We start from the raw sequence: 26,313 nt of genomic DNA on the forward strand, positions 1-26,313 counted from the left end.
TCACAGGAAACAATTCTGGCAGAGGAGGTTTGCCTTTTACAAGGTGGCACGTGAAAAGTCCTCATTTGTTTACTCTCTAAGCCAGTTGCCACAATATAGTGACAGAGTAATAGCAAGTAATTGTAATTGAAGTATAGACAGGCCATATTTTTAACTGAGGGGATGGAATATATTATAAAGAAAAGAAATTAGCTTTAAAGATCATTTTAATTTTCGTAACAAAAATATCAATGCCAACAGAATTATGTTAATAATTATTTTGTAAACGGTAGAAGACATAAACAAAATTCCTACAGAGTTATAGTTCAGGTACGTTCACTGAGCATCTACGAAGAAAAATGCTTTCTTCTTTACTATAGATGAGTCTGTAGGAATAATAATAGAATCCTAATGTGTGGTTGAGGGTGCTTCTGCTGACACAGTTTTGAAAAGTTGGGTTCAATTCTTGACAACTGGAGACAGATGTCTGGTTCCGCATCTAGACAGCTTCGGTACTTAGTTTTGCGGGCAGTATAAATCGAGAATCCAGATTCACACGTGTATGTTGTTGCAAACGGAAGAAGTACACGTTTTGCCTTTTCAACAAGGGGGTAGTATTTCTTGTTATCCAAACAGATCCAAAAGTATGAGTAACTGTCAATGTCAACACTTTATTTCAAGGTAGGATCTGTGGCAATTTCTATCAACAACTCATATTCATTTGATGATAGAATGTTTGGCGTTTTGGATACAGTGAAGGGGTTGATCACCCATTCGTGTTTCTACAGCTTCTCATCTTCAGCTGTTGGGAAATGATGCTCCAACAATGACATCAAGCTTTGGAGATGTTCCAGGATTTGATGAAACAAATTCTTCCCAAGCGCCAATGTTTTGTACTTCAAAACCTCCTTGAGAAAAGGAAAACATTCGACCTCTCCCTCCTCGACACTCTCTACCCAAAAATTGATTTTCCTCTTCAATGCTCGAACTTTGTCGATAGCAGTGACCTTTGTTTCACTTTTCCTTTGAAGTGAAATATTTATTTCGTTCATTTTAGAGAAAATATCTGACAAATAGGTAAGTATACACTGCCAATTTTCGTCATTAAGAAGGTCTGCTAATTTGGTGTTATGGTCCAAAAGGAAAGCTAAGAGTTCCAATCTTAATTCGTACAAACGAGAGAGTGCATTCCTAGGTGAGAGTCACCTCACTTCTGTGTGGAGAAGCAGGGAACGATGAAGGCTTCCCATATCTTCACACAGTATTGTGAAAAGTCTTGACTTTAACGGCCTTGATTTTATGTAGTTAATGATTTGAATGGATTCGTCTAAAAATTTCTTGAATGAAACAGGCATTTGTTTCGTAGCTAAAGCGCATCGAGAGCACAATGACTACTGCTGGAATTCTTCGCATTTTCGCCGGCCGCGGTGGCCGAGCGCTTCTAGGCACTGCAGTCCGGAACCGTGCGACTGCTACGTTCGCAGGTTAGAATCCTGCCTCGGGCATGGATGTGTGTGATGTCCTTAGGTTAGTTAGGTTTAATTAGTTCTAAGTTCTAGGAGACTGATGACCTGAGATGTTAAGTCCCATAGTGCTTAGAGCCATTTGAACCTTTTTTTTTTTCTTGCATTTTCTTTTATTTTCGTTATTGCTCCGACTGTGGGACCTGTAATAGTTTCTGCACCATCTGTGCACACATGTATGCAATTAGTCCTTAAAAAATCATCCAATAGACGGAATATTTCAGCACCTGTTGTGTTGGCAGTTAGTGATCTGCGTAATAAGAGGTCCTCCTCAAAATATCCAGAATATTCATAACAGACAAAAGCCAATAAAATCGCTAATGCTGCAACATCATTGGATTCATCTATCTACAGGGAAAATGAATTGCGTTGAATGCGAGAAACAAGAGTGTCTTTCACATCATTTGACATGTCAACAATGCATCTCTTGAAGAATGAGATTTCCACTCTGCAGCGGAGTGTGCGCTGATATGAAACTTCCTGGCAGATTAAAACTGTGTGCCCGACCGAGACTCGAACTCGGGACCTTTGCCTTTCGCGGGCAAGTGCTCTACCAACTGAGCTACCGAAGCACGACTCACGCCCGGTACTCACACCTTTACTTCTGCCAGTACCTCGTCTCCTACCTTCCAAACTTTACAGAAGCTCTCCTGCGAACCTTGCAGAACTAGCACTCCTGAAAGAATGGATATTGCGGAGACATGGCTTAGCCACAGCCTGGGGAATGTTTCCAGAATGAGATTTTCACTCTGCAGCGGAGTGTGCGCTGATATGAAACTTCCTGGCAGATTAAAACTGTGTGCCCGACCGAGACTCGAACTCGGGACCTTTGCCTTTCGCGGGCAAGTGCTCTACCAACTGAGCTACCGAAGCACGACTCACGCCCGGTACTCACACCTTTACTTCTGCCAGTACCTCGTCTCCTACCTTCCAAACTTTACAGAAGCTCTCCTGCGAACCTTGCAGAACTAGCACTCCTGAAAGAAAGGATATTGCGGAGACATGGCTTAGCCACAGCCTGGGGAATGTTTCCAGAATGAGATTTTCACTCTGCAGCGGAGTGTGCGCTGATATGAAACTTCCTGGCAGATTAAAACTGTGTGCCCGACCGAGACTCGAACTCGGGACCTTTGCCTTTCGCGGGCAAGTGCTCTACCAACTGAGCTACCGAAGCACGACTCACGCCCGGTACTCACACCTTTACTTCTGCCAGTACCTCGTCTCCTACCTTCCAAACTTTACAGAAGCTCTCCTGCGAACCTTGCAGAACTAGCACTCCTGAAAGAATGGATATTGCGGAGACATGGCTTAGCCACAGCCTGGGGGATGTTTCCAGAATGAGATTTCCACTCTGCAGCGGAGTGTGCGCTGATATGAAACTTCCTGGCAGATTAAAACTGTGTGCCCGACCGAGACTCGAACTCGGGACCTTTGCCTTTCGCGGGCAAGTGCTCTACCAACTGTGCTACCGAAGCACGACTCACGCCCGGTACTCACACCTTTACTTCTGCCAGTACCTCGTCTCCTACCTTCCAAACTTTACAGAAGCTCTCCTGCGAACCTTGCAGAACTAGCACTCCTGAAAGAAAGGATATTGCGGAGACATGGCTTAGCCACAGCCTGGGGGATGTTTCCAGAATGAGATCTCATTGCAGTTGACAAAAATATTGTGTCTACTGAGGTCGAAGTAGAGTGTGATTGTGAAGTTTTCTGGACACATCTAACAGGGCTAGGAGAAATAAAGTTAATTGTTGGGTGTTATTTCCGGCCACCAGGTTTCACCATGACAGTTATAGAATCATTCAAAGGGAGTCTACACTCTGTATCGCAGAAGTACCCGGATCATGCTATATTAGTCAGAGGGGACTTCAACCTACCTAGTATAGACTGGGATGTCTATGGATTCATTACAGGTGGTACAGACAAGCCGTCGTGTGAATTACTTTTGAACACATTATCCGAAAACTGTCTTGAGCAGCTAAATCGACAACCAACGCGTAATGGAAATATTTTAGATCTGGTAGCCACGAACAGACCAGACCTCATTGACGGTGTCAGTGTTGAGACAGGGATTAGTGATCATGATGTTGTCATTACGACTATGGTTACGAAAGTTAAAAAGTCGGTCAAGAAGGCTAGGAGAGTATTCTTACTAGAAAGAGCAGATAAGCAGTTGTTAGCAACCCAATTGGTAAATGAATCGACTTCATTTACTTCCGGTACGATGGACGTGGAAGAATTATGGGCAAATTTTAAACACATTGAAAATCACGGAGTGGAGAAGTATGTGCCGAAAAAGTGGGTTACGGACGGAAAAGACCCACCGTTGTTTAACAGCACAATTCGGAGAATGCTCAGGAAGCAAAGACAGTTGCACTCGTGGTACGAGAAAGATCGGGAGAATGAGGACAGGCAAAAGTTAGTAGAGATTCGTGCTGCTGTAAAAAGAGCGATGCGCGAAGCATACAACCAGTACCACCGTCATACCTTAGCAAAAGATTCTTGCTGAAAACCCAAGGAAATTCTGGTCTTATGTAAAATCGGTAAGGCTTCCATCCAGTCACTCACTGATCAGTCTGACCTGGCAACGGAAGACAGCGAAACAAAAGCTGAAATTTTAAATTTAGCATTTGAGAAATCTTTCACACAGGAGGATCGTACAAACATACCGCTGTTTGAGTCTCGTACAGATTCCCGTATGGAGGACATAGTGATAGACATCCCTGGGGTTGTGAAGCAGCTGAATGGGTTGAAAATAAATAAATCGCCAGATCCTGATGGGATTCCAATTCGGTTTTACAGAGAGTACTCTACTGCATTGGCTCCATACTTAGCTTGCATTTATGGCGAATCTCTTGCCCAACATAAAGTCCCAAGCGACTGGAAAAAAGCACAGGTCACGTCTGTATATAAGAAGGATAGAAGGACAGGTCCTCAAAATTACAGACCAATATCCTTAAAGTCGGTTTGTTGCAGGATTCTCGAACATATTCTCAGTTCGAATATAATGAATTTCCTTGAGACAGAGAAGTTGCTGTCCATGCATCAGCACAGCTTTAGAAACCATCGCTCCTGCGAAATGCAACTCGACCTTTTTTCACATGATATCTTGTGAACCATGGATGAAGGGTAACAGACGGATGCCCTATTCCTTGACGTCCAGAAAGCGTTTGACTCGGTGCCCCACTGCAGACACCTAACTAAGGTACGAGCATATGGGATTTGTTCCCAAATATGTGAGTGGCTCGAAGACTTCTTAAGTAATAGAACCCAGTACATTGTCCTCGATGGTGAGTGTTCATTGGAGGTGAGGATATCATCTGGAGTGCCCCAGGGAAGTGTGGTAAGGCCGCTGTTGTTTTCTATCTACATAAATGATCTTTTGGATAGGGTGGATAGCAATGTGCGGCTGTTTGCTGATGATGCCTTGGTGTACAGGAAGGTGTCGTCGTAGAGTGAGTGTAGGAGGATACAAGATGACTTGGACAGGATTTGTGATTGGTGTAAAGAATGGCAGCTAACTCTAAATATAGGTAAATGTAAATTAATGCAGATGAATAGGAAAAAGAATCCCATAATATTTGAATACTCCATTAGTAGTGTAGCACTTAACACGGTCATGTCGATCAAATATTTGGGCGTAACATTGCAGAGTGATATAAAGTGGGACAAGCATGTAATGGCAGTTGTGGGGAAGGCGGATAGTCGTCTTCGTTCACTGGTACAATTTTGGGAAGATGTGGTTCATCTGTAAAGGAGACTGCTTATAAAACACTAATACGACCTATTCTTGAGTACTGCTCGAGCGTTTGGGATCCCTATCAGGTCGGACTGAGGGAGGACATAGAAGCTAGATTTGTTACTGGTAGGTTTCATCATCACGCGAGTGTTACGGAAATACTTCAGGAACTTGGGTGGGAGTCTCTGGAGGAAAGGAGGCGTTCTTTTCGTGAATCGCTACTGAGGAAATTTAGAGAACCAGCATTTGAGGCTGACTGCAGTACAATTTTTCTGCCGCCAACTTATATTTCGCGGAAAGACCACAAGGATAATATAAGAGAGATTAGGGCTCGTACAGAGGCATATAGGCAGTAGTTTTTCCCTCGTTTTGTTTGGGAGTGGAACAGGGAGAGAAGATGCTAGTTGTGGTACGAGGTACCCTCCGGCACGCACTGTATGGTGGATTGTGGAGTATGTACGTAGATGTAGAAGTAGATGTAGATGAAGTGGTCTTCCACAAGAGAGACCAGACATCTGACAGTGAAAAATATTTCGTTTCACAATACATTCACACATTGTGCATAAATAATAATATATGTTAAACTATTGAAGAAATTTTCTAAAACTCATCTGTATTGAAGGAGAAAAAGGTTAAAAGCCTTTATGCATTCACTTCAAATATTGTTTTATGTCTTTGTATGTAGGACCATATATTTACACTAGCAAATAAATATCGATGTTTTAAAATGTTTGGGTGACACTATAACTATTATATCACTTCTCAGCTGTTTACCATACAAACTGCATTCGGAGCGCCCATTATGAAGTTTGCTTTGGTTATCAATAAATTTTATCATTAATATGACACAATATTGCAAGTACTTGTAACATGAATCATGTCTGATAACATCACTGTCAACATTAGGTACTGGGTTAAGAGGAGTGACCATGTGCTGATGTTCTGTTTAGGGTGAATGCATCAAAATTTGACAATGACATCACCTGCCATTCTGTTGAACTCTAGTGTGAATCGGCCTTAATCCTTACGTGTGTCCATTCCTCAAGAAAACTCATTCTATTAAACGTTAACACACAAGCATCAATATTTCTTTCCATGTCAGGACGGGAGAGGCAAAAGTTTGATTGTTATACTGTCACAGGAGTCTTTATTCCAGTGATAACTTTCTCAAATAGTTAACAAGTTATTCGATAAGAAAAAATTGTGCGTTACTTACAGGTCTTTATGCAGTTAGGTGTTAATTATTTACACAGGACACCATAATTATATACGTGGTACACCAAAATAATACGCAACTGCTACGGTCGCAGGTTCGAATCCTGCCAAGGGCATGGATGTGTGTGATGTCCTTAGGTTAGTTAGGTTTAAGTAGTTCTAAGTTCTAGGGGACTGATCACCACAGCTGTTAAGTCCCATAGTGCTCAGAGCCTTTTGAACCATTTTGAACACCAAAATAATAACGAGACAACTAACATTACACCCAAACTAAAAAAATTATTTCAATTTTGCAATTACATAGATTCAAAATAATCCCCTTCCACCTCCACAAAACATTTGCATCATTCGTTACAAGTTGTCAAAAGAAAGTTGGTAGTCCTGATTGTGTATCTTATGCACTCTGTAGGTCACAGCACGCTAAATGTTCTCAGTTCTACCGAAACACTGCCTTTCCTGGAAATAGAAAAGAGTCTGCAAGTGCCATATCAGGCAAAAAACTGTTTTATAGGTACTGCGTAGTGACCTGGTGCATTGTCTTCTGAAAGAACCCAACTCTTGCTTTGAAATCGATGCCTCTTGACATAACACAGGCAAGCAGAGAGACGTTGAATGACTCCTAAGTAGTCCTAACCAGCCAAGTGTTGTATCCTCGGCAAAAAAGTCACTATGGAACACTCCGTGAACATATAAAAAACAAACGTCATTTCTTGATGCTTGACTTTTGCAACCTGTGCTTCTTCAGATTCGGTGACGATATTCCACGCCATTCCATATTCTGAAGTTTTGTCTCTGGACTGAATTGAAAACTCCAACGTTCATCCCAGGTTGAAATTCGTTTCAACAGATTGTGATCTTCGTCACATGCAGTGATGAAATTAGTGCACATGCAGCTCTATGCTCTCCCTGCTCTTCTGTCAATGACAGTGGCACAAACCGACAACAAATATTTCTCTTGCGCAACTTTCTCTAAAATGCCCTTGGCCATTTCCTTATTGGCACCCCAAGTTCCACAACAAGGATTATGGTGGCAATTCTTCTATCGCAGGCAACAACTTCCTTGCCTTTTACCACATTGTGGTCTGCCTGAACTGACTTAGGACGTCTGTTGCATGATTCATCTTCTAAGGATACACTTACATTCTTAAAAGCTGAGAACCAGCGAAAAACTGGTGCAATAATGAGATAATCATCCTGGAAGTGTCTTGTGCCAGTAAAAAGCCAGGTTGCGTTGACATTTCTGACAGGAAATTGACATCACATGACCATACTCATTTGGCTTCACAGAACACATGGCTGCTTATGTTCTTCCATTCTAAAAGTAGCTGCTAAGCTATGTGCTACACTTGCATACTCTCATATCACTTGCTTCTGCTCATTTCACTTGCCTGCTTTGTTGCTTACCGTTTCTGTCCTGTTATATTTGCACTTTCAGACATTATAAGTCTCAATAGTTTTAACTTTGCTAGGATGATGGTGTTGAATAAACTACCTTCGCCAGAGATACAAACTGCTAGAAAAATATGAGAATTTGAGGTCATATACAAGGTGCCAGCACCAATGTATTTCTGAAATTTAAAAGTGTTTTATATGGTTCACATATAACTTTAAAGTAATTTATGGGCATAGAATAAAAAAAGTACATCTAAAATAGCTGTACAAATGTTTTATTTTTATTTATTTATTTTCGAGTTCCATATATCCTTGGAACTCAGCATGAAGAGTAAGAGTAAATTGCAACCAAGGACATAGCAGTCAAGCTACACATTCAGTAGAAAGGTTAACAAAGAAGAGAGATTAAATGACCTTAAAGCAGACTATCTGGTGTGATTTGTCAGCAGGAAATAGCAGATATTGGGGCCAGTGACTCGCTTGAATGTCTCTTCCAGACATAAAGCAAAATTTGATGAAATTTTCCCAATAACCCTCAAGAAATATCCTGCAGGCAAATCAGAAGGAAGGGGAAACCTATTAAAGGGAACATGCGGTATACATCTGAGCTGGATAGATTAAAAAGGTATTACTGTTCAGGAACTATATGAAGACAGCTTTAGATCTTCCAACTAAGGTCCTGCTTCATTATAACTACTTAAGAGCCAAGAATTTTTGCAGAAAGGGAATGGGTGATGCATAGAGGAAGTTCATTAAAGGGGCTCATTAAAGAGGCATAAAGTAGTTTTGAATCTGGTAAATGAGCACAGAAAGAAACCTACCTTTGCCTTAAATTCCTATAGACCTGATGCCTTCAATCAGTAATTTTTAAGGATAGTAGGAAATACCATAAATGACTCAGGCTTCGATCCCACAGTTTGCATAAAAAAGTAAGCTGCTGCACTATTAAAAATTGGAAATAAGTGCATTTATCCTTTGATGTCTGGCCAGTATTCCTGAAATTAGTATGGATAGTACACGTCTACTAAGGTGACCCATATGAAATGTCCATTTGTAGATCAATTTCCATAATCCCCATTCTAACTAAATTTATGACATCTGTAATGAAACACCAACTACAAAATTACTTCCAAGACAATAAACTCTTTCAGGACACACAGCATGGTTGCTGCAAGGGAAAGTCGACCATTACAGCAACATTGGACTTAATTAACAAGATAAGGCAAGGGTTTGAAGACAGGAAAAGTGTGGCACTGACACTCTGATCTTAGCAAGGCATTGGACCGCACATTACATGAAATATTGATTATTTCTGCTGGCTACTCTTCAGTCCTCTCTTGAAATCCGAAAGCAGGTATTATCAGTTCATGGTGCAATCTCCCAAGAACAAAAACTGGAGCATGGCGTACTCTGGGACTCCATCACAGGATGTCTCCTGTTCCTTATTTACGTCAATGATATGCGTTGTAACAACCAAATGTTACAGTTTGCTGATGACAGAAGACATTTTGCAAAAGAAAAAGCTGCTGCACAAGCTCTGCAAACAAGAAACATGCTCTTTGAAAACACCCAAGGATCCAAGAAGTATGCTCTATGAAAACACCAAAGAATGGTTCATCGACAGTAAAATGAAAATGAATGAAGAAAAAACACATCTGACATGCAACTTTAGCATCACTGGATATCACAATACTGTTGAAGCTGTCAGACTGCTGGAATTCATGAGTGACAGCAAATTATTAGTGACTCAGCACAGCTCCTCTGAAGTATACCTTCTGAGCTGACTTAAAGGTGTATTAGCTGATACATACCTTATAACAGTGTATTATGCACTATTTCATAGCCACTTAAATTATGGCCTACTGTTGTGGGGACATTCTACAGGATGTATTAATGCCTGCTGAGGAATGCAGTGAGAATCATTGCATCAAGCAAAATACTGGAGCACTGCAAGCCTATACCTACCCAGTTGGAATAATGAAAATTTTCTGTCAGTGTGTGTTTTTATGCCTCATAAGTGTAAAAGAAAACCAAGCAGTTTTCAGCATGAGGTAAGCTGTACGAAATCATGACATCCAAAACAGGAGGGACAATGATGTACCAAGCTGTCAACTGTCTGGAACTCAAGTCAATTTCCCAGCAGTTGCTTTAAAAATGTTAAATTCATTGTCCCAAGAAGTACAATCCCTGCCACCAGAACCGTTCAAAAGAAAAATTACACAGTACCTGAAAGAATACCCGTAATAGTCCATTGAAGAATTCTTCTGCAGTGACAAAAAGTGAATATTTTTCTTTGTTCATATAACAAAAACGATAGATAACTTATTGGTATGTAATGCTGAAACAGTCTATCCAGTATTGACTAGCAAACGAAGCAGATCTAGTAATAAAGTAATAATAAACTAATGTATCATTAGCATGTAGAATGTGTCAGATATTAGAGTACTAATCGTATGTAAATGGATAGGCCTACAGTCTAAATCATATGTAATGAGACGAGGTTCAAGTTTTCAAATAACAACGCAGATTGTAGTAATAATAATGGTTACACAAACAAATTATAAGGTTTACATCCTAATCCGTATAAAAGCATTCTGTCAGCAACTGATATACCAGTGCTACATAGTCACATCTTATAGAAAAGCTTAAAATTAAACATATTTCACCAATTATTACTCATTGTCAAAAAATTCCTGTAAAGAATAGAAAACATTATTCAAAAGATAAAGTTAGACCTGTTTTTTGAATTTAGTCTTATCTCCAATGACAGACTAGAAGTTTATTGTATACTTTTATACTTGAATAATGTACTCGTTTCTGTGCCATGATGAGATTTTTTGTATCTTTGTGAAGATTATGTTTACTTCTTGTGTCATGATCATGATATTTAGCGTTTCTTCTGCTTCTTTGAAAATAGTAGTCACTGAGTTCTCTAGACTGTAGTTTGTTGATTTCTCTTTCATAATGGTTGTATCGTCGCAAATAGAGTTAAGTGTGCTTTTTGTGTCATACACCACAAGAGAGGACTGACAAAGATTAGGAAAATTAAGGGACCTAGCACTGAGCCCTGTGCTACTCCATAATTCACTGTGCCCAAGTCAGAGGCAGTCAGGTAAAATTGCAAAATTATTCAATACCACCTTTAGCGTTATCTCATCTAGATATGATTTGAGCCACATTTCAACTTTACTATATAAGCCATAGTATTCAGCCTTTGTAATTAGCATTTCGTGATCTACACATTTGATTGCTTTAAGACGATCCCAACTGGTGGCATTTTGTTGTTTATCTATTCGAGGAGCTGGTTGACACATGAAGAAAAGGCGTCTTCATTTGAAACACACTTGTGGAACCCAAACTGGTTTTTATGGAAAACTTTATATTTATTAAGATGATTGATGATTCTCTTGAACATAAGTTTTTCTAGAATTTCTGAAAGACTTTTTAGCAATAAAACTGGCCATTGGTAGGAAATCTTACCTTCATCAGATTTTCTAAACCGTGGCTTAACAATTGCGTATTTAAACATGTAACACTTCAGCCTCAGTTGCAAATAGAAACCAATCTTTACCTAGGTTTCAACCAAAATAATTTGGCCTTCTTCAGAAGCTGTTGACACTTAACTATTGCATGCCAAAGTTTGACCATGTCAAGTATAAAACTATAGCACTGTAGTACCCAGTCATAAATCTACATTACTTACCTGAAGAGAAACAGAGGCCCCACTGCATGGATGAGGGCGGTAGGCCGCGAGAGCTGCGTCGGAAATAATCGCAGCGAGCAGCTATGTATCGACCACTGCTGTGCATGACGCACCTGGAAATATAGATGCTTAACAGTAGCTACCTTTACGTTAGGAATTGGATTAATATAAGCATTAAAACTGTTAACGGCATAATATGCAACCAACCTTACTTCTGAGGAGAACGAGAACCCTATAAATGGATTTGGAGCCCGTAAGAAAGACTAGCTATTACTCAGCAAAATTATTCCTCAATTTTGAATACATTAGTATTTGATTAAAGAAAGTGGAGTCAGGCAACGGCAACTGCAAAGGCAACGTAAAATCAGGGCCAGTGAAGCAAAGGTTGAAAACCTACGAAAAAAATTCCTATTTCTCAATTGTAGCTGGTCATTAAGTAGGTTTTCTTTATCAAGCAACAGGTCTTTAAGGATTTGCAACTCCTCAAGGATGTCAAGCCTAGTGCCTTTAACCCTGCAATTTAATAGCTCTGTGTTATTTGGTACTTTGGGAGCATGGGCCAATTGAACAAGGTGTTTGGCAAAAGTCGAGCCCTGCATGCCATCACTACTTTTCGTGGGTATATGTGCTTTATATCTAGCTGAGAGGGCTCTCCCTGGCCGATGTAATAATACGGGCAATCAGTACAGGTGATTTTGTACACCCCAGAACGAGATAATTTGTCATTAGTATTCTTTAACGAGTGGATAATTTCAATGAAGCTGGTGGAGTTATCCTCTGGTGCGACACCTAGTGTAGATGAAGTCACAGTTTTTTACCTGTTTTCTTGTTAAAGAGCTGTCTCACAATTTCTGGTTTATATCCATTATTATAGGCTATATCTGCTAAGGTTTGTAACTCGTTCTCCATTGCGTCTGCTGAAAGAGGAATGGCGAGCGCTCGGTGTATGCAAGAATGGAAGAAGGCCATTTTGTAGGCTTGGAGGTGTGTAGAGTCGGCTTGGATGACACCTTTTCCGTTTATAACCCAACCCAACTATCGCAGAGGTTTTTTTTTCCCTTGGCTCTTGCCTTGGCACTTTTTTCCCTCTGCCCTCAAACCACTACCTTTCATCTAACTTTCGACTCAATCTATCTTCAGATGAGCGCTTATTGATGGTTAACCTTAACTAGATGTATGCAATCATCGTAGTACCCTCATCCTGCGACACCTCACTTTAGTGAGAAGTAGCCCTTATGTAGAGATGCCAGTAGACCTTTTGTGGTAACCATCATGCCAGCGTGGGCGTGGACTGGCTCCATGTCTTATAAAAAAAATCTTCCAGATAACTGTCGTCTTCTGCAACTCTCAGCACACCCACCAGTGAATAGTGCATATATTGATGTTACATAAGGGCCTTGTGTGATCAACAGTCCTTTTATACAACTTTTGATGTACAAGTTTGATTAAAATTCTGTTTGCAAAAGAAACAGATATAATAATAATAATTTTTAGGTACCATAGTGTGCCTTAATACAAAGTTTAAATATTTACAATTTTTGCTTGCAATGGTGAGTATTGTTGATTCACATGGTGCCTTTACTGTTTACGGTACCATTATGAATGGTACATCGTTTTATGGGATTTTGTGTCCTCTTTCCATTAATGTCATTGGTCTTCATGTATCTTCAATGAAATTTAATATTAAACAATAAAAAGTGACAATAAAAATAGTAAATCTTAACACCTAAATAGTGTGTGTGGTAAATAATAATCGCTGCAAACACATACTGTTATTCTGTCAGTTTATCTGCCTTCATATGTGTTAATTTTAATTAATATTCCAATTAAAATGTTTCTCAATGTTTAAATATTAGAGTTATTGAGCATTTATATAGTTCCATTGATGTCTTATCAGTAGCTACAAAATGAGTACCTGATCTCTTAGGCAGGATGAATACCTTAAAAGTTATAAATTATTTAGTAAACTACTCCTATTCAAACTTAATTGCCTCTGTATCTCCTCTTCATATAACATTTCTGGATCACATCTGTATACCATTGGATTCATAATCAAATTCACTTTTGTTGACACCTTGTTTTCCCTTGTAATCAGCACAGTTCATGTGCAAATAAGTGCAACGCAATTTGAAAGACTCAATAGCTACTGGACCTGACATCTCGTCGAGCCTGTGAAAAACCCATGTGGAGCAAGGCTGCCTTCACTGGAAGCAAGCCACTGCCCAGTGCCACTTGGTCTCTGCATCATGGTCGAATGGCTAGTACCGCAAATGCTGTCCACGCTCACTGTGAGTGCATAATTTAAATACTGCAGTCAGGCAAACAGAAGCCCAATATGCAGATAAGACTTGGCATGTTGCAAATCTTATCAGTGATGAGATGCAGAAATGTTTCAGAACACACTATCAGTTACACTGATATAGTGTGTAGTATTGTGATCTGATTCATCCATAACAATCCAATAATAAATAAAAATAAAACAGTAGCTTTAAATTTCCTTGAAATAAAGAAAAATAGACAATAACATAATGAATATCAGTGTAGTTGACACCCTGTAGGAACAAGTAAAGCATTGTGGCTCATCTAAGCATTCTTTCTGATCTTCCATTATTCTCTCATTTTTTCCATGGAGTTTCTTTCTGTCTTCAGTCCAGTTTGCCCCTGGGACTTCATTCTCTAACCTCACATTCCACTTTTGTATCTTATCTCTGCATATGTTTCTGTTTTCCACTCCTATTCGATCGATTTTTTCTTTTGCTAGCTCTAGTTAGACTTCTTTGATCCATAGCGTTGTTCATTTGACCACTTGTACGTTGTCAGAACTTTGTTGATGAGCCTTGTCGATGGTAGCCTGTTGATTGGGCTGTAAAACTTCAAACCTTCTTTTTCTGACAGCTGCCACTGTGTTTGATGTTGCTGTCCATCAGCTTTAGGACGACAGGTTTTCTTATGACTTTGTGTTCTCCCTTCAATATCCTTTCGATGTCACTTTCCATATTGAGTGTTAGTGTTTTCTGCTTCATTATTGTGTTATAATGTCCGAGCGTTGTGTGCATGGATATGTGTTCCCCAGTCCCAGATTATAGTGGAATGGCACAATAGAGCAGAGTAGAGTCATGCATTGTGCAGTTGCTGCTTAGTGTCCAGATAAACTGTGCCCAGGGAACAGCGAGCAGTTGGCAAACAATTCGGCTGATATGCAGTCTTTCTCAAAAGATTTTGAATAATCTACAGTAAACAAGTTCGATTCTTGCCGATCCTCATAATTATTGTGATACTTCAAAATTTAAGCAAGCTTCTGCAAGAAAGTCGAGTAGTTTGGAAAGAAAATAGAAGTCGCTATGAATGTGCATTCAGTGCATATTAGGTCATATGTTGCTGCATACCAAATGCAGTCAACATAATTAATCATTCCTTAAACTTGAGTTGGGACCTGTAACTCTGTAATGGATTCTTTTCAGCACATTTCATTTCACTTGTGCGCCCAGACGATAAATATTCGTAACACTCTCGTATCTCATAAATGGTTTGAGATGTCGAAACAAGATTTTGGCAAATGATAGCATGCAAAGAGGAGAGTACGTTGCCATATGCTTACTGTGCGTAACTTCCTTATCTAGCTCGATATACAAGTAGGTGCAGATTTTCTTTCAATGGGGTAACATAATTTTTTAAGGTCATTGACAGTCGGTGAAACAACAATTGTTATGGGTTACTAGAACCCAGAAGAAGTTTTCGAGACACAGCTCTGATGTTCACAATACGATTCACAAGCATTGTAAGAATTGTGGAGTCAACCAGTAAAGTATTGTGGGATTGCCTCTAGGCACTTCACATGAGAATGTCTTCTATAGGTGATTATATAAACACTATAAATGATTTATGTAACATACAGAATGTTCCAAATGCAATCAGAAATCTGTCTACAATTACCAGGAAGTTCTGGTACTATGTTTAATAGTTATAAACATTTTCATTCAGTCATAGTACAAGCAGTTGCAGTTCCTTGTGGGATTACATTATAATAATTATTAGGGGTTATTATTTTATGAAATGTGACAATTTATATGTGATGTGTTACAATAATGAAAGGCGCCTATGACCTGTGCCACGAGTTACGCGAAAAATGTAGCACAATATACACATATATGACACAAACATGTGTAAATCCGCCTGATGATGGAAGTTTAAATCTTCAAAACACATTGTGGATATAAATAGTGACTGGTAACAGTAAAATGATTGTTTCATTCGATCCAGTAACAGTCAAACTTCATAAAAATTACTGCACTGTATTAAGAAAAGTTATTAAAAAGCCTAGAAGTATGTGCATTACATCTGAGATTAGCACTCTGATAATAACATTAAGATGATTTGGAATATTGGTCAGAGGGAACCAGGGCAACTGATAGCACAGGAAGAGTGAATTTCTATCAAACTCAATGAAAAGTGTGTAAACACACAGACAGAAGTAGAACGTATTTTAATAATCATTTTTAAGTCTTATAGAGAAAATAGGATCCAGCTGCTCACTGGAAAAAAGCAAGGCTGTGTATGGTAGAGGCAATACATATGCAATTTGATAAAACTGAAATTCAACTCATCTCTACTACTGAAATTAGGAAAACAATAAATTTACTCAAAAGTAAAACCTCACATCGAATTAATGGCATTTCCAACAGAGTACTTAAAGCTTGTTCCAAAAGAGAAATAGGATTCTCAGCCCCATATGCTCACTCAAGCACTGCATTTTTCCAGATATACTGAAATATGCTATTTTTAAACCAATGCATAAAAAGAGGGATAGGTCTAATGTTAACAAATATCACTCAGTCTCACTTCTGACAGCTGTATCCAAAATTCTTGAAAAAGTAATGTATTAAGAGTAGCTTCACATATTTGTAAAAATGAAGTACTGACAAAATGTCAGATTGTTTTTCAGAAAGGCTTTTCAGCGGAAAGTGCTATATATACTTTCACTGACCAAATATTAAATGCTCTGAATAACCGAACATCACCCATTGTGATTTTCTGTGATCTCCCAAAGGCTTTTGACTATGTGAACCATGAAATTCTTCTACATAAGCTTACGCATTGTGGTATGAGTGGGACAGTGCACAAATGATTTAATTCGTATTTAGCTGGAAGAAAGTTGAAATTTGCAGTACAGATAGTCGGCAAAAATTATCTGAGGCTTCACAGTGTTCCATAGGGCTCAGTCTTGGGTCTCTTATTGTTCTTTATGTGTGTGTGTGTGTGTGTGTGTGTGTGTGTGTGTGTGTGTGTGTGTGTGTGTGTGTGTGTGTGTGTGTAGGTGCTATTGACTTATCACTCTGTATTCATGAAGATGCAAAGCTAGTTCTGTTTGCTGATGATACAAGTACAGTAATCACACCCAAGAAACAAGAATTAGCTGATGAAATTGCAAATAATGTCTTCCAGAAAGTTATTATGTGGTTCTCTGCAAATGAACTCTCAGTAAATTTTGAGGAAACACGGTATATAAGTTCTGCACAGCAATTGGTATAACGCCATTGACAAATATAAACCTGGAACAGAAATCTGTTACTAAGGCAGAGCATTCAGAATTTCTGAGTAAGCATTGATGAGAAATTGAATGGGAAAAACAACATGGATGATCTGCTGAAACGTTTGATTTCAGTTACTTATGCTATTAGTTTTACTACGAATTTTGCTGATAGACATGTTATTAAATTAGACTACTATAACTCTTTTTATACTCTGATTTCACATGGCATCATATTTTGGAGTAATTCATCATTAAGAGAAAAAGTATTCATTGCACAAAAGCTTGTAATCAGAATAATAGCTGGAGCCCACCCAAGACCATCTTGCAGATTTCTATTCAACGAACTGGGTATATTTGTAGTATCTTCACAATAAATATATTCACTTGTCCCATTTCAAGAATAATAGCAAAGTGAAAACCTGCAACACTAGAAGAAAGGATGATCTTCACTATGCGTTTGGCGTAGTGAGGGATGAATTATGTTGCCACAAAAGTCTTTGATTTTCTGCCAAATAGCATTAAAAATCTGACAGATAATCAGTCAACATTTACAAACAAATTAAGAGAATTTCTGAATGACAACTCTTTCTACTTAATAGATGAATTTTTAGATATGAAATAGTAATTATAAAAAATATATCTTGTAAAAAGCTTTATGTTAAAGTAGCCTGTCCCACATCATTACAAAATGTCGTATTCATGACATATGGAACAAGTTTTAATGTAACGTAACCTAAACTATACCGAGAAAGTCTGTTAACAAAGTTTCAAGAACAGGCATTAAGTGATGACTCTATGAATACACTAAGGCCCCTACGTATCGTTCACTTGGGGTCGTGAGGCTAAGATTAGAAAAATTAAACGACGCACAGAGACATTCAAACAATTATTCTTCCCCGCCCAATACGTGAATGGAACGGGAAGGGACCTTAATAACTGGTACAAGGGGTCATAACCTCTGTCGTGAACTTCACAGTAGTTTGTAGAGTACAGATGTGGATGTAGAGAGATGTAGATGCGTCACTGACAAAGGTATTTGGCGCTAGTCGTTCCATCTCAGTACAGCTACTGATTTGCATGCTAACAAAAATTCTTTCCTTATCGAGGAATGGTGTCTCATTTGATCAGTTCTCATGGAAAACAATTTGGAACGCGAAATAAGATCACAAAAATAGTATCGAGATACATACCGAGCGATCTATTGTGCACCAAGTACTCTTCGTCGTTGAGCTTCATTGACATTCACAGTGTAAGTTGTCACTTGTCAGATAGATGTAAACAAACAGTATGTGCCGCCTCGTGCCTTTTGTTAAGCGCGGTTAAAATTGGTGCTCTGTAGTGAAGCATGCAGGGAACAACGCTCTGGGTAAATTACGCATTAGTTGTTAGAAGAGTAGACATAAAAATTTTCTTTTGTGCTATCTCACTTATCACTAACAATTTTTCAGTAATGTGTTGGGGAACAACGCTCTGTGTAAATTATCTAGTTGTTGTCAGAATAGTAGGCATAAAAATTTCATTTGTGACTATCTCACTTACAATAACAATGTTTCAGTAATGCGTTGACCTCTTTCAGGAAGGAAGCACTTGTCCGCTCTGCAAAACGAAAGGAATTAATTCGAAACTGAAGTTTTTCCGCTTAAATTTACGTGTCGCAGCTTTGTTATGTAAACACAAAAAGGTATTTATATTTTGTTGAATGATAAGTTTTTTATCAGAAATAAATCCAGTAGCTGCCCGAGCTTTGATAAGTTATGTACTCGAATCTAGACTAATGTGTTTGTATTGCTGCATGTTCTGAGACTGAAGTTTGTGTGTTGGTAGATTGCCACAGTTCGTCACAGAGAGGTAGATACCTTCCATCAGCTTGTATTACATATCAGTACGTTGCTCTCGAGGTAAAAGTCTTGGGTCTTAGACCTTCCTTCCGTTTTTCGATATTTTGTGAACGTAAACATTATGCTGTGCTACCGGTGAACTTTTACCACTATCTTTATTGGTCTTTCACGTGCGTTGGCTTCTCCAGGAAACAACCAAATTACCACCTTTCAACCTTCCCTAGACCTCGGGCTGAGTTGCAGATCAATCTGACATAGCAGCCAAAATTACGTAAATGAGGGTGAGTCCAATATCACACTTTAACCGCATTTGTCTCATTCTGTCCTCCTTCCCTTTGTGGATCAAGAGAAGTATTTGATAAGAGTACCATCAGCTTTGACCAATTATCTAATATTAGTGCCTGCCGTGACTTCATGATTTGGTGTGTACATTCAGTCTTGTTGTTAGTTGGCAAAGCCAATAAATTGGAAAGGGGGGGGGGGGTGTACCTGGTTGTGGTGTCAAATTTGTCTGTTGCATAGCCCATTGTCTGCTGTAAGTAATTTGAAGGTGGCAATCTAGTTGTGACTTTGGGAGACCACAAATGTGAAGCTAAAAAACCTTGCTGTGGTGACAGCGTGATCTGTAGCATAGCCCATGTGAAAAACTTGCCCTAGGGATCTTGTTATAGTCATCATGTTGTTTATGTCATTTGTTCCTTATATCAGTAGTCAAAGCTGCTGACTCATATTGAATATTTCTCTTCATTCCCATATGTAACAGAAAAACTATGGGTCTTAGAATATTTATTTTTCTATTCAGCCAGTTTATTCATATCCAGTCTTATGATATCAGACATTTGTTGTAAATCTAGTGTTTGAAACCTGGAAAAATATTCATGTTTATGTTTATATGTATGTGTAATAGAGACCAATTAGCTTTAGATAGATCTTTCGAAAGCTTTGTTATTTGCTATAGTGTGCTTTCTACATTTTGTTCAACAATATTATTTGCATATTAAATATATGTCTGCCAAAAATGTGTATCAGCTTAGATAACATTGTATTCTCATTGTGTATAGGGCCTGTCCCATTTTCCGCAAGGCTCCTCATTTTATTTTTAATTAAATTTATGTCATAGCTTTCTGAATGTAAAAAGTCTAAATTTTACTATCCTGAAAAAAACTGCCAAAGCCACAAAATTATTTATAGGAATATAGTTAAACAAAGTTGGCACTTCTATGGATGAGAATGAAGGATAAAAAGTTGTCAACCATTTATTGGGCTGGTGCATAAGTTTGTAGCATTTTTCCATAAGTTTAATAAACACAATAGATGCCCATAGGAGACTTTAGTCATCAGTAATATATTCTTTGTCACTGTTTACAACAGTCTGCAAATGCTGGGGTAGCTTCTCAATTCCATGACTGTAGAAATCATGTGGTTTTGAGGTGAAGAACTATTTGAATCAGTAGAGAGCAGAAAAGGTGAAAATCTGAGGTTGCAAGATCAGGTGAATAAATTGGGTGTGGAATGGCTTCCCGTAATCCCCCCCCCCCTCAGTCTAGCGTAATGCGAGTGGGCATTATCACGGAGTAGCATCGCTTCATGCAGTCTTCCTAGTCATTATTCTTGGATTTCACCTGCAAAATGTCTCACTTGTTGACGATAAATGTCAGCACGTATGGTTACACCTCAGAGAAACAATTCATAGTGCACCACACCATCTCTGTTCCTCCAGATGCATAAAATTATATTTTGTGTATGTGTGTAGCTCTTTGTATGGGGAGTTGTGCTTTGTTTTGGCTCAGCCATTCCTTTCTTTTCTGTATGTTAGCATAAGTCACCATTTCCCATCACGGGTAACAATACAGGGTAGGGGCGGTTGGTGGTGTTCACAAGCCCGATGATGATGAGCAAGCAGAGATGCTCATGTGGCACCCACTGATTTTTGTGATTTTGGCTAAGAGCATGCAGTGACCATACACACAATTTTTGAACCTTTCCCATTGCATGAAAACGTTGCACGATGGTGGAATGATCACAGTTCATCACGTTTGCCAGTTGTTGCTGTTCTTGGGTACACTGATGTGGATAATTGTGGATTAATTATATGATCTTCATCAAACAATGAAGGTCTTCCTTAATGTGGTGAGCCACTAATATCAAAATGATCCTCCTTAAAATCAGAAAACAATTTTCTTGCGTACTCTGTCGAGTGGTATTATCCTCATACATGGTGCAAATGTTTCTGACTGCCTGCGCTGCTGTCATCCCTTTGCTGAATGTAAACCAAAGAATGTATAGGAAATGTTTCAATTTCTCCAATTGGCACTCCATTTTCTAGTGGCCACATTCAACTGACTACTTCCAAGTGATATGTAGACTCACAGAGCGACAATGAACTACAAGTGAGAAATGACAATCAATAAATAAACCAATATCAACCAGAATACAAACATGCAAGAGGAAAAACACCACACACTTATGCATGAACCTAATTAATTGCAGCTAGTTTCAGTTAAGTTTCAAGAACAGAATCTTAACTTTTAGACAAACTTCAGTTTTTAAAGGACAGTAAGATATTAAGTATGCAGCTGATTTACAAAAACGGCTATACATTTTGTTCCCCACCCATGATGAAAAAATGAAAAAGCGTACTCTACAACTTGGCAGTTGTAATGACTGTTGATTTTGGGATAGAAATGATAAAAGCAACTAAAAACATCTAGTCACCTACAAAGCAGTGTTTAGTAAGTAAATGACCACCTATAAATGTTGAAAATAATTAAGTCTTACCCATGACAGTTTTTTGGATTGTTGCTAAAATCTAAACCATTTAATGCTTCTTGGCATTCTTAAGTTACATTGGTTGGTATAACTATTGCATCAATGGTTAACACTAATATTCACATATTATTTATCCAGATAACAGGAAAAACAATGTCATCAGAGCATATGTGAAAACTTTGAGAAAAGTTACAAAAGGATGTCAGCAAATGCAACACCCAGAAAGAAAAACAAAGAGAACAGAATTAAAATAGGTGTGAAAGCATGAAGTTAAAGGCATCATCCTGTGAAAAATTTGTAATTGAACATTGTAAAGAGAGAGCTGAAGGAAAAATAAAGTACAGGCTTAAACAAAAATCTGTACCAGCTGAAGATTAGTTGGAAACCTGTGGTTCCCAGATAGGATCATATAAATGTCTGTAATCCCTCAGCAGGGGTGTTTCTAGGGTAAAGAAGGTGGTTCCTTGCAGCACCTCAAAAAATTCAGCAGTCATAAAAGAAGCTCCTATGGGAAAGCCTGCCTAAAAAGGTAGCAAGCAGATTTTCTAAGGAGAGAAGAAAACCTCGCCTTGTAACTACACTTTTTCACAATCAGTAGGCAGTTACCTAGTATGAATGATATCAATTCTATTGCAGATCCAGCAACTAGAAAAAGAGCTTGCAGAAACATTGCTTGAATATGACAGTAAAGGAACTTTACTTATATATATCTTCAGATACAGAAATCAATTTTTTTTTTTTTTAACACACAATGTACAATTTTTCAACTATACAATTTATAAAGTGTGTAATGAACACTCATATTGCAAAGACCTGCAGACACATATTCTCGATGAAATTACTGAACACTATTTGTTGAAGTTAAAAACTGCAAGAAAGAAATCAGCAGCCAAATGCAGGAATGCTGCAGTTGCACGGAAGACTCTTGAAGAAAATTGAGAAATACAAATGGTGTGTGTGAAACGTGTGAGAGAGACTCGGCAAAGATGTTCATGGTACATGAGAAGAATGTATCCTATATCAGGTTTCAATAAGTTCTTGCTATTCTCCAAGCTTTAAGGTTCACCGAAGACATTGTAATTCTGTCCGAGACAGCAAGGGACTTGGAAGAGCAGTTGAACGGAATGGACAGTGTCTGGAAAGGAGGATATAAGATGAACATCAACAAAAGCAAAACTAGGATAATGGAATGTAGTCGAGTTAACTCGGGTGATACTGAGGGAATTAGATTAGGAAATGAGACACTTAAAGTAGTAAATGAGTTTTGTTATTTGGGGAGCAAAATAACTGATGATGGTCGAAGTAGAGAAGATATAAAATGTAGACTGGCAATGGCAAGGAAAGCGTTTCTGAAGAAGAGAAATTTGTTAACATCGAGTATAGATTTAAGTGTCAGGAAGTCGTTTCTGAAAGCATTTGTATGGAGTGTAGCCATGTATGGAAGTGACCATGGACGATAAATAGTTTAGACAAGAAGAGAATAGAAGCTTTCGAAATGTGGTGCTACAGAAGAATGCTGAAGATTAGATGGGTAAATCACATAACTAATGAGGAAGTATTGAATAGAATTGGGGAGAAGAGGAGTTTGTGGCACAACTTGACTAGAAGAAGGGATCGGTTGGTAGGACATGTTCTGAGGCATCAAGGGATCACCAATTTAGTATTGGAGGGTAAAAATTGTTGAGGGAGATCAAAGCATGAATACACTAAAGAGATTGAACAGGATGTAGGTTGCAGTAGTTACTCGGAGATGAAGAAGCTTGAACAGGATAGAGTAGCATGGAAATACTTTCAGAAAATACTTCCTGTCACTCAAATGTATACTTGATGTTAACAAATTTCTCTTCTTCAGAAATGCTTTTCTTGCCATTGCCAGTCCACATTATATATCCTTTCTACTTCGACCACCATCAGTTATTTTGCTCCCCAAATAGCAAAACTCATCTACTACTTTAAGTGTCTTATTTCCTAATCTGATTCCCTCAGAATTGGCTCTGTTGTTAAATCTCCTGCCAATTGCTATGCATCCTACTTTAAAGAGAAGGCGAGCCTCCAACATCTAACAGTGTTGTGTGATGAGATGTGAACATAAGTTGTCTTCAACGATGCTGAGTTTATGTGGCTGCACTTCCTAAATTAATGGAGCAGTTATTGCGTCATAAAAACATGAAGATGTATGTACAAAATCGTGTCACCTCCTCATAGTTTTACCACCCTTCAACCACTTTCCTTAGATGCTAATGGGAGTAGTACATGAACTGCTGACCAGCTTAGCCATTTCCAAGATGTTCATTCCTTGACACTGTGCCATAACAATGCCCTTTATAATATCGATTATCACAGTGGATTTCACCATTTGCAGCCTGTATTGTTGCTGGAATTACTCCCCCACTTCTCTGCTCTGCTTATATACTGTCCTCACTGTATCATGTGCCTCCAACATCAATAAGTGGCATTCAGTCTTGTGATGGGAGTGGTCATAATGTTCTCGCTAATCAGTGTATATATTGATAACAGAAATGTCGACAGCAAAAGCAGAATGTGAAGGAAAGGCCATCCATAAAATTTGATTAATTCTTATGTTAGCATTACACCCTCAAATCCATGTTCATTGGCTCCCACATCAATTCTCCCATTGATTGCCTCCAGCTTTACATGGAGACACGTTTCCATGATCCTGCTGTGTCATGGTAGCTTGATTGATGCTTTTACTTATGTATATTGTACACGTACATACAAGTGCATACACCATCTTGTCTTGTGTTCTTAATACTTATGAATTCCTTAAATAATTTGATCGCCATTTGCAATAGTGAACCAGGCCGCTACTCAGTTCCAGTCTCAGTTCCAGTCATGATAGTCACGGAGCTGTAAGAGAGAATTTTCTCCAACTAACATAACTAAATTAACATATACTCTGACATCAGTTTAACTTATATGTTCTTCAGCATTGTAAAAAAATGTTTCACATTAACATCTTGAAGAATATCAGATTAATATTACAATTGCTAGAGCAGACAATGTTCTTTGTGACAGATCATCACCCAAGGTCAAAATCAACAAATTTGATATCTTTGCACAGAGAAGAAGCTGGTTGTGTATTGTCATTTGCCGCACTATTCCATGGGCTGAGCTCGTCCATGGGACAACACCAGCAAGCAGTAAGCAGCCTCATATTGCACCAGGTGGTGATGGTTTAACACCTGTAGGGTTCCCCAAATATACAGCATCCATGTATTACTCTGTCTCTGGACAGAAGTTCCCACACAGTGGGCTGTCTAGTCTTTTTGTCTAGCCTACACATTGAGAAATCTTCCAAGATATTTCATCAGCTAAGTTAAACCTTGAGTGTGAAATGCTGTTGTTGTTGTTGTCGTCGTCTTCAGTCCTGAGACTGGTTTGATGCAGCTCTCGTGGGGTAGGGGGTTTTACCAACAAATACAGTTCTAATGTGATGTGATTTGCATTTGCTTTTCCTGAACACATTCTTAATGCTATTTCATACAAAATAGCCTGTGACACTACATATCCCACCATGAAGGCTGTTTATGATCAGTGCAGCACTTAGTTATGATGTTGATTATCTGTCCTCTAATAATTCTTGGCACTTTCAAGTGACACATTGTCAACACTAGTTACTCTCAAATCCATGCTGTCTTTCAGTGGATGCAGCAAATCGTTAGTTTTCTTTGGAGGTTAGAATACTGGGCTATTACTATATTTATGTAATATGTGCCTGATTTTTCTTGAGGTCACCCTGCTGTTGGAAGGAATGCCGTGGGTTTGTCTTCTTCCATTGGCTGGATGGGTTTACCCCTATTTTTACCAACAAATACAATTCTAATGTGATGTGATTTGATTTTCCTGAATACATTCTTAACGCATTTAAATTTAGATTCCAAGTGATCCTGTTCTGCATTTCCAAGCAATGTCACCTGACCAGTGCCAAGCTCGGATGCCATTATAAAGGAAACAGACTTCACTTATGGTAGACAGTCATCTTCTGATGAAGAATATGGTGTTAAATCTTCAAAAAGCTCGTGGGACTGCTTGTCACTGCAGATGCGCTTTCCAATGGTGGCTAGGCTGTATGGAAGGGACTTCTTGGTATGGAACGGGTGCCAGCTGTCGAAATGGAGGTATTCCTGGTGGTTGGTAGGTCCGATGTGGACAGAGATACTGATATAGCCATCATTGAGGTGGAGGTCAACATTGAGGAAGGTGGCTTGTTGGGTTGAGTAGGACCAGGTGAGGTGAATGGGGGAGAAGGTGTTGAGGTTCTGGAGGAATGTGGGTAGGTTGTTCTCACCCTCGATCCAGATCACAAAAATTTCACCAATGAATGTGATCAAGGTACGGGGATTAGGATTCTGGGTATTTACAAAGGATTCCTCCAGATGGTCCATGAATAGGTTTGCACAGGATGGTGCCCTGAGCTTGCCCATAACCATACTCTGGATTTGTTTGTAGGGAATGCTTTCAAAGGAGAAGTAATTGTGGGTGAGGATATAGTTAGTCATGGTGACTTATTTGCCACATAGCTATCCTTAAAAGACTTCGACAAGCTGTATGGTTATGTAATTTACACAGTATTCTCAATGCTCACTTCTGCTAAATAAACGCAC

At 38.8% G+C, this 26,313-nt stretch overlaps 2 protein-coding genes across 2 annotated transcripts in view; one reads left to right on the top strand and one right to left on the bottom strand.

The window, feature by feature from the left end:
• Positions 1 to 353: 353 nt before the first annotated feature.
• On the bottom strand, positions 354 to 1,334 carry LOC124620156 (zinc finger BED domain-containing protein 5-like). Its single transcript, XM_047146825.1, has 3 exons — positions 1,186 to 1,334; positions 766 to 1,002; positions 354 to 633 (listed from the first exon to the last, which is right to left on the bottom strand). The coding sequence occupies exons 1-3, from the start codon at positions 1,332 to 1,334 to the stop codon at positions 354 to 356; spliced, it is 666 nt and encodes a 221-aa protein (XP_047002781.1).
• Positions 1,335 to 18,336: 17,002 nt separating this feature from the next.
• Positions 18,337 to 26,313, top strand: part of LOC124619275 — a 44,296-nt gene continuing 36,319 nt past the window's right edge. The window contains exons 1-2 of the mRNA XM_047145544.1: positions 18,337 to 18,447; positions 18,658 to 18,762. Of these exons, the coding sequence (XP_047001500.1) occupies positions 18,427 to 18,447; positions 18,658 to 18,762 (126 nt within the window). The 5' untranslated portion in view covers positions 18,337 to 18,426. The remainder of the gene's footprint in view (positions 18,448 to 18,657; positions 18,763 to 26,313) is intronic.

Source organism: Schistocerca americana, chromosome 6 (genome assembly GCF_021461395.2).
Source record: "Schistocerca americana isolate TAMUIC-IGC-003095 chromosome 6, iqSchAmer2.1, whole genome shotgun sequence".
NCBI classification, from domain to species: domain Eukaryota; kingdom Metazoa; phylum Arthropoda; class Insecta; order Orthoptera; family Acrididae; genus Schistocerca; species Schistocerca americana.

Excerpts from the sequence above, each read along its gene's own strand:
- LOC124620156 (XM_047146825.1), bottom strand. The coding sequence starts at position 1,334 with ATGCCTGTTTCATTCAAGAAATTTTTAGACGAATCCATTCAAATCATT. Across the intron at positions 1,003-1,185 it reads CTTCTCCACACAGAAGTGAG|GAAAAGTGAAACAAAGGTCA; the intron begins GTGACTCTCACC and ends TTCACTTCAAAG. Across the intron at positions 634-765 it reads ACAGCTGAAGATGAGAAGCT|TTACTCATACTTTTGGATCT; the intron begins GTAGAAACACGA and ends TGACATTGACAG.